Source organism: Chrysochloris asiatica, unplaced genomic scaffold, assembly GCF_000296735.1.
Source record: "Chrysochloris asiatica unplaced genomic scaffold, ChrAsi1.0 scaffold00213, whole genome shotgun sequence".
NCBI lineage: Eukaryota > Metazoa > Chordata > Mammalia > Afrosoricida > Chrysochloridae > Chrysochloris > Chrysochloris asiatica.
The window spans coordinates 2,871,529-2,883,765 of NW_006408731.1; the positions used below are offsets into that span (position 1 = coordinate 2,871,529).

A 12,237-nucleotide genomic window follows, 5' to 3' on the forward strand; every position below is an offset into this window, starting at 1 on the left:
AAAAACAAAAACAGAAAGATGGAGTACCTATAAACTTTCGAAGAATTTAGGGAAACACTACAAGAATAGACAAAATAAATGCAAATTTTGAAACAATACAAAATCTGTGATTAGAAATCCAGAAGCTTAATACTAAGAGCTCAGAAATGGACCATACATTGAAAGGTAAAAGAAGTAGATGTGGAGCAATGGAAGCCCAAATTAGTGAGCTTGCAGAGAAATCTCTCAAAACTAGTATGCTATAAGAACAATCAGAAAAAAATAATGAAAAAATCCAAACAAAGCCCAAGAGTTATGTGGGACACCATGAAGAGGAACAACTTATAGGTTCAATCAAAACCATGTAATCCAGCTAGAATATTTTTACTTTTTTACTACTTATTTACTACAAGATATTATTGTGTGTTGAGAAATACACATTAAAATTGTACTGATAAATCAACATGCATTTTTAAACCATACCCATGCTAGAGATTCATGACAAAGCTGAACCAATTAGAAACTATCTCTTTTTCATTTCTCTCTGTCTCTCCCCTTCACCTTTAAACTGTTTCTGGGGTCAAAAAGAATTAGCCCAAAGGAGTCTTTTGAAGCAAAGGATTTCATCTTAAGGCCTAAGAGGAGCACATATTTATCTACCACTAAAGTATTTCCAACTGGTCTGATTTATCAACATGACCCTCAACAGTCATTCCTTGCCAAGAGCACTAGAAAAGTTTTGCTTAGAACTGTCACCTGGAAGTCTTTGGTGAATCAAAGCTAAATTATAATGGCAGTTGTCTCTTAATTTAATATAATTGCTGAACACCTGGTGCAAAGATGCCTGTGCTTAATAACCACAAGTCCCTTTGAAGATCATGATTTCTACAGCAGAAACAACCATCTCCTCTAGAGAGACTTAGCTCAGGATATATTACCCTTTAACCAGAGTGCTGGCGTACTGGTGTGCGCAGTGGGATAAAGCACTGGACCTCAAGGTCAGTTTGGACTACAAGGTCAGTGGTTCAAACTCACCATCTGCTCTTTGGAAACCCTATACAGGGTCACTATGAGTCGGTCACTATGAGTTAAGTGACGACACTTAACAAGAACAGAGTGCTTATCATCATAGAGGACTACTAACAAGCAGCTATGCAATGCCAGGGCAGTGGGACTAGGTGAGTACATCTTTTTTAAAATATCAGAAGCAGGTTTTCAGTAAGCAACAATTGCCTTTTAAGTTAACTCCATGCGTTACTGAGAATAAGTCAAATCCTATTGGAAAATTCCTTATGAATGGTTTAGTCCCATGAAACAGAATGAGAACTGGGTCTAATATAGTAACAAGCTGTTGTTTCGGACTCTTGATTCTCGGCAATAAAAGAAAAGGCTTAGATAGTAACTCAGGACATTGAATTAGAAACTTGGCAATATAATTAGTGTAAAGCAAATTAAGATAGATTAAAAAGTATTTTAAGGGGTTTTATTATAGTTATTTAAGGAGCTCTGGTAGCGTAGTGGTTACGAATCGGGCTGCGAACCGCAAGGTCAGCAGCTTGAAACTACCAGCTATTCCGCGGGAGAAAGATGAGGCTTTCTGCTCCCGTAAAAATTTACAGCCTCGAAAACCCTGAACAGAGTCGCTATGAGTTGGAACCGACTCCCTGGCACATAACAACAACAACAACAATTATAGTTATTTCCACACAGTTTAATGATAACAATAGCTACCTCCAATAAAACTAACTTTTAAGATTTACAAGAGAGTACAATTAAAAATGGAGATCAGGTTGATGCAAAAAACTAACTGCATTAATCCATTCTGTTGAATGATTCCAAAAACAAAAATTTTAAATATACTATAAAAAGTGAAAAGGGTGGGATATCAGAATATGTAATGTTAAGGAAGTGTCATCTAGCAATGACCCAAATTATGGAAGGGAGCGAGCCATGCAGATTCCTTGAGGGAAATGATCCTACCCTACAGAGAATGACATATGCTTGCCCTCTGAGCCACAAGGTGAGAAGTAAGGAAGAGGCTTTTGTGGAGGAGTGTCAGAAGACAGTATCAGATAAGAACAGAGAGGTTTGGTGCTGTAGGATCATCACTGGACTGCTAAGCCTAAGGTCTGTAGTTCAAACCTACCATATCTGCGCCTCAGAAACCATATACAGAGTCACTATGACTTAGAACAGACTCAATGGTACTTAGCAACAACAACAAGAAGTATATACAGAAGGAAGTTGTAAGTACTCAAAATTTTTCTTTGCATGGTGTGAGAACTCATTAAATTTTTGCAAATAGAGCATCTCTGTGATATGCTTCAGAATTGACTGGAGAGCACACAACAGCATCAAATGATATGCTTTATTATTTATCAGATTCTCTTGGTCTCTTTCTTTAAAAAAGAAAAAGTGTGTGGAAGTCATTGCAACAACAGGAAAGTTTGGAGTTAAGGTGAGAGAATTCGGGAGGGAAACAATGATACCTTGGATTAAAGTAGTAGTGATAGTTTTAACTACGCCTTGGTAGTCCTAAAAGAGGATAATTTATCAAGATTCATAAAGATTGAGCCAACATAATTTGTTGGTGGATTGTACATGAAGTTTGAAATGAGGAGATGAGGTGTTTTTGTTTATTTTATGTATATTACCCTGAAATTTTGAAAATAAGATTTGTCAATCCTGGGATTCAAAGACCTTGCCTAGAATATATTGACGAAGAAATATTTAGGAATTGATGTGGATATTTAAATTTTAGTATGCATTTTATCCAAAGAAACATACACACACACACACATATATATTATTATATATATGGAGTCCTGTTGTGGCACTGTGGGCTAATGTGTCAGACTGCAAAGTCATTTGAACTGGCTGGTGGTTCAAGCTCACCAGCTGCTCCTTGGAAACTCTATACAGGGTTGCTATGGGTCAGAATTGACTTGAAGGCACTTAACAACAGCAATATATGTGTGTGTGTATATTTTTTTATATCTGGTAATTCATTCTGGGTTTCAAGTGAGAAATCGAGGTTAGAGATCAGTTAAAGCATCAGCATAATACAAATACTTCTTACAGTCATGGAACAGACTATCTGAAAGGTAGGATGTAAATAGAAAAGAGTTCTGTCACTAAGCCCTAGAATATGCTATCTTAAAAACTCTGAAGAAGCGAGGCAGACACTATAAAAGGGATGAGAAACAGAGACCAGTATATGAGAGAGAAAAAAAATTAAGGTGATCATTATGTCCTCAAAATTAAATAGAGAAACATTCAAGGGAGAAAGAATGATTAGTTGTGTGAATCACTGATGGCAAGTACATTGAGGTCTTGGATTTGATCTTTGATTATAGATTTATTTTAAGTCATTGATGCTTTCCACGCGAGCAGTATCATTGGAGTGCGGATGCAAAAATCTGACTGAAAGAGGTTTCATAAAGGAGGTGGTTAGAGAGATTTTTTTAAGTCAGTAAGGCTTTTGCAGAATTCTCCTAGAAAGGAAAGCAAACAGATTAAGTAGTATCAGCTCCAAAGGAGATATTTGTTGTTGTTGTTGTTAAGTGCCATCAAGTCAGTGCTGACTCCTAGCGATCTTGTTTAGGGTTTCTGAGGAGCGGCGTGTGGTGGAGTGCTTCTCCTACAGTGCCACGCCAGGACTGTAAGACCTGTGCATTTCAACTCAAAATGTCTATGATAGCCATTCTTTATGCATTCCATTTCACTTATAACTTCCAATTTTCCTTGATTCATACTTTGTACATTCCATGTTTTGATTATTAATAGATGTTTGCAGCTGTTTCTCATTTTGTGTTGTGCCACATCTGCAAATGAAGGTCTGAAAGCTCTACTCCATTTGCGTCATCATGATCAACTGTACTTTGAGGACACTGCTCTTCCCCAGTCCCATTTTTGTGCCTTCCAACCTGAGTGACTCATATTCCAGCACTCTATCTGACAGTATTTTGGTGCTATTTGTAATATTTTCACTTTGCAACAGTATATCTTGCAGTGTTCCACTGCTTTTCATAGGTTTTCCGTGGTTAAACCTTCAGACGTAGTCTGCCTCTCCTTCTTCCTTCTTAGTCTGGAAGCTCTGTTGAAAGCTGTCCACCATGGAGGACCCTACTGGTATTAATATACCAGTGGCATATCTTCCAGCATCGCAGCAACACGCAAGCCACCACCAGGACAATAAACTGTCAGGTGAGTGGTGGTGTTAACCCATACCACTGTGAAAAATCAACCCACTGAAATTTAATATGTTTAAAATTCTTTATGCTTTAAAATTGAGAACATACAATCAAAATACATTTTCTGGGCCATACTTAGAGTTGTTAAGTGCCATCAAGTCAGTTCTGACTCATAGTGACCCTATATAGAGTTTCCTATGAGCTGCTGGTGAGTTGGAAGCACCGACCTTGCCATTCGACCTTGTGGTCCAGTGCATTATCCTACAGTACCACACGCGTAGTGGTTACGAATCGGGCTGCGAACCTTAAGGTCAGCGGTTCGAAACTACCAGCCGCTCCGCGGGAGAAAGATGAGGCTTTCTACTCCCGTAAGGATTTATACCCTCGGAAACCCTGTACAGGGTCGCTATGGGTCGGAACCGACTCGACGGCACTTAACAACAACAACAACAACCACACCAGAGTAGAGATATTTTTTCAGACACTGTTTGTGAATATACTTAGTACCTTGTCATTGTTGTTGTGTGCCATTGAGTTGATTCTCATAGCAACCCAATGAGATAGAGTAGAATGGCCCTATAGAGTTTTCTACGCTGTAATTTTTACTGGAGCAGATCACCAGTTCTTTTGTCCTAAGATTGGCTGCCAAGCACTTAACTATAATATCACCAGTCTCCTTCCTGTGGAATACTAGTGATGATTTTTATTTCATGGATAGTGTTATATGAGTAGGGATATTTTAAACACAAATTTGGAAAAATGCAAGCAATTGTTTTCTTATCTATATGGAAGTTACTTTGCTTAGTGCATGATGTTATCTAGATATTCAATCTTAACAGTTACATTTTAGTGCAACCATATCATCAACATATATATTAACCTTAATCATGGTATGATCAGTTTATTAACAGAAAAACAGGAAGAAATAATATGAGGACACAAAAGCTAGTTGATATATGTTGTTGTTGTTGTTAAGTGCCGTTGAGTCAGTTCCGACCCATACTGACCCTGTACAGGGTTTCCGAGGCTGTAAATCTTTATGGGAGCAAAATGCCTCATCTTTCTCCCACGGAACAGCTGGTAGTTTCGAACTGTTGGCCTTAAGGTTCGCAGACCGATTAGTAACCACTATGCTACCAGAGCAATACAAGCTAAGTAGTAGATGTTACCTTCTGATAGCTGCAATATTCTCAGTTAAATTGGAAAAGATTGTCATCAAAGAATGAAAATATGTGTATCTGTCCCTTCTAGAAATAATAACAGGTGTATGATATAAAGAATTTCATTCTCATAAAATACAAGGGGGCTTCAAAAGTTCATAGAGTTCTTGAATTAAAATATAATTGAATTTTTCCATGAACTTTTTGATGCTCCCTAACATTTTAAAATGACCCTTATTATGTTGGAAATCTTTTAGGGAGAAAAGCAAAAATTTTCCTAAAAGATTCTCAAATAATGACACCATGTTTCTGAAGAGGAAGACTGGATATTTTAAAATACTAAAACTTTCTAAATTAATTTGTGTTTTTAAGACAAAGTAATTTTGTGGACATATCAATTAAATATATTGATCATGAGAGGATAAACAAATCTGACAAATACAGAAAAGATTCTATCCAATCCTAGATTTTAAAATCCCATTTAAACTCATAATAATTACAAAAGTGTTGTTTTTAAACAGACTGAGCAAAAAAAATTTTAGAAATAGATTTTAATATGTATTTACATATATACACTTGGTATATGATTTAAAAATAAGATGTATATATTTCAGTGTTTAAGATATGATAGAAACATTAAATAAAGGCTTTTAAGAAAACTTTTTAAAATTGGCTACTTTAATGATTAAAAACCTACACAATATTAAAGAAATTCAAATGAAATTTAAATGTTAAATGAAAAAATAAAAATATATACCACTAAGCACTATTTCTGGTAGCATAGTGGTTACGAATCGGGCTGCGAACTACAAGGTCAGCAGTTCGAAACTACCAGCTGCTCTGCGGGAGAAAGATGAGGCTTTCTGCTCCGGTAAAGATTTATAGTCTCAGAAACCCTGTACAGGGTCACTATGGGTTGGAACCGACTCGATGGCACTTAACAACAACAACAAAGCACTATTTCAAAGAGAATAATAAATTCTACAAAGCTTACCTTCTTTATAATCAAATTAAACCAGTATGGCTCTGTGGGTTAATGTGCTGGACTGTGAAGTCGTTTGAACTGCCAGGTTGGTGGTTTAAGCTCACCAGCTGCTCCTTGGAAACCCTATACAGGGTTACGATGAGTTGGTACCAACTCAATGGCACTTAACAACAACAACATCAACAAAATCAGGAGCCCTTTTGGCACAGTGGGTTAAGCAAAAGGTGGGCTGCTTCAACATACCATCTGCCAAGCAGGAGAAAAGTAAGGCAGTCTATAGTCTGCTTAAGTACACTGGACAAGCAGTGGGTTTATTAACATGTTATTGTTACATGCCATTGAGTGATTTCAATTCATAGTGACACTGTATAGGGTTTCGGAGGAGTGGCTGATCTGCCTGGTGTGGTTGTTGTTGTTGTTAAGTGCCATCGAGTCGGTTCCGACCCATAGCGACCCTGTACAGGGTTTCCGAGGGTGTAAATCTTTACGGGAGTAGAAAGCCTCATCTTTCTCCCACGGAGCATCTGGTAGTTTTGAACCGCTGACCTTGTGGTTCGTAGCCTGATTCGTAACCACTACGCTACCAGAGCCTGGTGTGGTGCGGTGGGTTAATACACTGGACTGCAAAGTCAGTTTGAACCGCAAAGTCAGCGGTTCAACCTCATCAGTCTCTCCTTGGAAACCCTACACAGGGTCGCTATGAGTCGGAACCAAGTCGATGGCACTTAACAACAATCTTGCAGTTAGCTGTCCGATGCTTACCATACAACGCCACACCAGGACTCCATAATCATGAAGTAAATCAACAGAGAAATGACACTGAGATGAGTACACCTGTTACTTTATAATGAACCCAATAATTTTTGGAGAATTTGCTTTTCTAAATGTGCTCTCTTTAAATCCGTTGATGCCACCAATTAAATCCACCCCCTTTGAGTCAATTCTGACTCATAGTAACACTATAGGACTGAAGAAAATTACTCCATAGAGTTTCCGGAGGGTTTGAACCGTCAACCTTTCAGTTAGCAGCCCACTGCGCTTAACCCACTGTGCTGCTAGGGCTCTTTTTGATGCCACCACAAGTAACCAAACAATGTTCTGTTGTTTCCTCATATGCAGTGGCTTATAACATTCCATTCTCTCTCTCTCTCTCTTTTTTTTTTTCTTTTGGAGTCATTCTTACTTCAGCTGAATGTCTTTACATAAAGAAACTGATGATGAAAATTGAGTTCTTCTTGGGGACTATTTTCTTGTTCCTTACTGGAACAGGCATACTTGGCAATTTTTTCTTCCTTGTTCTGCCCATGTTTATATTCTTCACTGGTCAAAGACCCTGCTTTATCTACCTGATCTTTGCTCAGTTAGGCATAGCAAATATCATGCTCCTTTTCTTCAGGGGAATCCCTTTAGTAATTTTGAATTGGAAGAATAAATATTTCCTGGATGATGTAGGATGTAAGATTGTCTTCTATCTTCAAAGAGTCGGACGTGGAGTATCTATCTGCAGCACCTGCCTCCTCAGTATTTACCAGATCATCATCATCAACTCCCACTCTGCCAAGTGGGCAAATCTCAGAAAGAATGCCCCCAAGTACAGCTTGATCTTTTCTGCCTTTTGCTGGGTACTCAATGCAGTCATATATGTTTTTATTCCAATAAGTGTAATAGGACCTGTGAAACAACAAAACGTCACACGTGGGATTGATATAGGCTATTGCTATTGGAAATATCATTTGGATTATGCAGCATTTATATATGTTGTTCGAGATGTTTTTTTTGTGTGTCTTATGATCTTTTGCTGTGCATACCTGGTACATTTTCTACACAATCACCACCAGCTTGTCCAGCACATTCATGGGGCCAAAATCACTCCCAGTAAAAACCCTGAGATCAAAGCTACCAAGAGAATTGTGCTATTAGTCATCACATTTTTCTCATTTTATTCTATCAATGGCATCCTTCTTTTATGTAATATCTACTTTCTTCACTCCAGTGTCTGGCTCCTGGACACATCTGCCTTCATGACACTTTGCTTCCCAACTTTCAGCCCCTTTTTGCTGACAACCAGTAATAATCATATAGTTAGATGGTGTGCTAACTTTGGTAGATGAAATTAACTCTCACAATAACTATAGACATTTCTAGTAGGATTTTGAAACACTAAGGTTCTGACTGACCTATGACATTAAAATATAAAATATAATTGAGTATTTCACTTAATGTATGATTTTATGACATCTTTAGGAATAAAGTTAAAAAAAAACAAACCACAAAGCTAAGTCAGATGATCACACTTTCTCCGACTGCCCTTAGTTATTTATTGCTTCTAGACAAATGATGCGTCAGAGTTATTGTTAGCTGCCATGATGTTGGCCCCAAATCACAGCAACCCTATGTGTTACAAAGTAGAACTGAGCTCCATAGGGTTTCCTTAGCTATAATATTTACCAAAACAATTTACCAGGCCTTTCCTTCTTTGGGTGTGCTCAAACTGCCCATCTTTGGTAAGCAGCAGTTGGCAAATTGTTTGAACCACCCAAGTTCCTCAAATCAAAGGTATATATATCAAACTTTACTGAAGACTATATTACATAATATGCTTTAAATTAAGTATTTAAAAATACATGTATCAAGAAGAAAAATATATTTTAACATTTATTGAGCCAATAAAGGGACTAGTGTTTTTAAAGTTAATCCCCACACCAAAAAAAAAAAAAAAAACCACTAAAAAGACAATCAAATATAAGTGAATGGATACTGAAATTTCTACCTATTAAGAAGGAAATGATAGAGCTGAGACTGAAGAGTCCAGCTGATGTGAAGTGAGGGGAGATGCACAAGAATGCCCAAACTTACAGATAGTACCAATTTGACCTAAGATCGATGGCTTGATGATCACAACTTTACAAGAAGTTAAAAAAAAAATTGATAAAGGAAACAAATATTAATTTCTACAACTTGACTTATACTTATGGATGTTTGTTGTTGTTATGTGCCTTGGAGTCGGTTCCGACTCATAGTGACCCTGCATGGAGTTTCCGAGGCTGCAAATCTTTACGGGAGCAAAAAGCCTCATCTTGCCCCTCTGGAAGAGCTGGTAGTTTTGAACTGCTGACCTTATGGCTTGCAGGCCAATTTGTAACTACTATGCTACCAGAGCTCCTTACTTATGTATATGTAGTACCTCAAAATACCAACTGAGAGGGAAGGAATCTTCATCCTACCCCCTCTGTATGCCGGGTTGATAGGGACAGGCAACTTAGACATTGGCTACCTAAAATGGGGGTGCTATAAAGGCAGGAAGTGACTGGCTTTCAAGTTTCAAGGGGTATTTAATTTCACAGTGTGTGGGGGAAGATAGAATCCCCACTGAATAGTTTTCAGCTGGTCTAGGCAGGTCTGGTGAAAGGAGATGGGGATAAGATTCCTAGATTCAATAGTAATTGTTATCATGACTAATTGCAATTGTCACAACTGTAAAGGTAAGTTTTGTAACATAAAGGGGGGAGTAGTTAATCTTACAGTCCAGAAACAGAGGACCCTAGGATCATAGAGGGAAAAGAGCATGAGTGGAATGTGGGATACTATCCAGGGAAACAGCAACACAGAGATGGAGGCAGAGATGATGACATGGAGAGATAGAGCAGCTGGGACTCTAAACTCATGGAAAGAGAAAGACTGTATGCTGGCAGCCAGGAGGCAGGCTTGTAGAATGTGCCCTTTGGTTGTGTAAATTACTATATATTCCTGAGTGTTTTTGTGTACACCTCCCCAAAACAAAACAAAAAACAGAGGGAATAGAAGTAAATACTATTGAATGATGGTGCACCGAGGGGTTGTAATCATTGCCATGAAACTATGAATGTAAAAACAATATTCTTGCATGGAAGCTATCACTCAATTCACAATAAAAACTTAAAAACAACAAAAAAAGAACTAAATGAAATCTAATTGGTCTGTGAAAAATTATGATAAATATTTCTGAAACTACAATCCAGAAATATTTTTTAAAAATTCTGTCTAGGACTTCAAATTATCAATAAAACAAAGGAGTAATTGTTGAAAGATGTATACAGATACTCTAATACAATATGTTTTCATAAACTATGATTTTGTACAGTAATTAAATATCATTTTTATATATTTCAATAAGAATTTCAATTGATTAAAACAGTTCTTTACAGGACATAGTGAAATTGGAGTTCTCCTGCATCACTAATTGCAATATAATCAATATACGCTTTGTGTAGAACTTGCACTGTCACACCAGCACCTTGTTCACTTTCGTCAATGTTGTTCTGTTTCTGAAGATTTTAGAAAATTATTCAAAAATTAAAAAATTCTATGAGTTGTAGAATATTCATTATAAAATTATAAAGCCACATTGTATATAAAACTGGTCAGAGCAAAACAGTTTTTGATAGGTCATTTCACAGGTTATTTCATAAGATCAAATATGGTATCAAATATGAATTATTTTTCATAAAATGTTCAGGGAAAAAGCTGAATTCAGTAACAATACAGCTTCATGAGGAAATATTGAGAGTATTGGTCAAATTATAAGTAGTGATTGCTAGGGACATGGTTGTTATTGTGAAGCGCCATCGAGTGAGTTCCAACTGAAAGCGGCCCTGTATAGGGTTTCCGAGGAGCAGCTGATGGATGTAAACTGTCGATCTTGTGGTTCAAACTGAATTTATGGTCTAGTGTTTATCCTACAGCCCACAGCAGGACTCCAGGGAGATAGTAGTGCATTACTTTTAAATTAATACTACTCTGTTATTATTTGCAAACAAAATTAACTAAATGTAATTAAAAGATTAAAATATCCCATAATTAAAATACTGATTAGAAGTCATTGGATCTCAATATTTAAATCTGGTGGTGGTTGACCGTTATGTGCTCTGGAAGTCAGTTCCTATTCATAGCTACCCAGTATAGGCTGAAAATCTTTACTTGAGCAGAAAGCCTCATCTTTCTCCCACGGAACACCTGGTAGCTTTGAAATGCTAACCCTGAGGCTAGCAGCCCGACTTGCAACCACTACACTTTATCAATGTTATTGTTAAGTGCAATCAAATCAGTTTAGACTCATAGTGACCCTGTTTAGGGTTTCCAAGGAGCAGCTGTTGGCTTTGAACCACTGACCTTAAGGTTCAAATCAACCTTGCAGTCCAGTGTATTATCCAGCAGCATCACATCAGGTGTTCAAATATATCAATAATGCCTTCTAATTTGGTACTAAAGCATATACATCCTTCCATTAGAGTTTATAACTGACTTCACATATGCTTTAAAAAATTACTGAATTATATATGTGAAGATCGTTAATTTGGCCAATGCTTTGTTACAATAAATACTTTAACACAATTAAAAAGGAAATCCAAAGTCAACAATAGAAAATAATTGAGTTTGCTTTCAAAACTAAGCCCCCTAATAACTTTAAATGAATATGTAATCGTACATGTTGTATATAATATTATGTATTTCATTCCATTTACAAATAGGAGTACATTTATTTTCAACTATAATTAAAATTTTTCCAGGAGAAAAATTTATTTCTACTGTAAATTCATGTGAATGAGGACATTTACTAATTAAATTGTGATAAGATTTAGTACAATTCTAAATTTAAAGCTCAGTTTCCACTATTTTACCCAATGCCCATACTTGATTTTTTTTTCTACAAAATGATGCCCCAGTCTTGAACTTGTATAAAAAGATTGCAGAAGGCTTGCCACTTAAAGAGTTAGTGGAGTCTCGCATTGTTGTTGTTGTTAGGTGTCATTGAGTCAGTACCGACGCATAGTGCCCTTATACACAATAGAACAAAACGCTGCCCAATCCTGGCCCAACCTCACAATTGTTGCCACACTTGAGCCCATTGATGCAGCTACTTTGCCAATCTATCTCACTGGGG

General features: G+C 37.1%; 1 protein-coding gene across 1 annotated transcript; it reads left to right on the forward strand.

Moving 5' to 3' along the window:
• The first annotated feature begins 7,621 nt into the window (after window positions 1-7,621).
• On the forward strand, window positions 7,622-8,428 carry LOC102828101 (vomeronasal type-1 receptor 4-like). The gene has a single exon (XM_006872879.1). The coding sequence runs from the start codon at window positions 7,622-7,624 to the stop codon at window positions 8,426-8,428; it is 807 nt and encodes a 268-aa protein (XP_006872941.1).
• The last annotated feature ends 3,809 nt before the right edge of the window (window positions 8,429-12,237 follow it).

Bases quoted from the DNA above. Each gene is read 5' to 3' on its own strand.
- LOC102828101 (XM_006872879.1), top strand. From the start codon at position 7,622: ATGTTTATATTCTTCACTGGTCAAAGACCCTGCTTTATCTACCTGATC.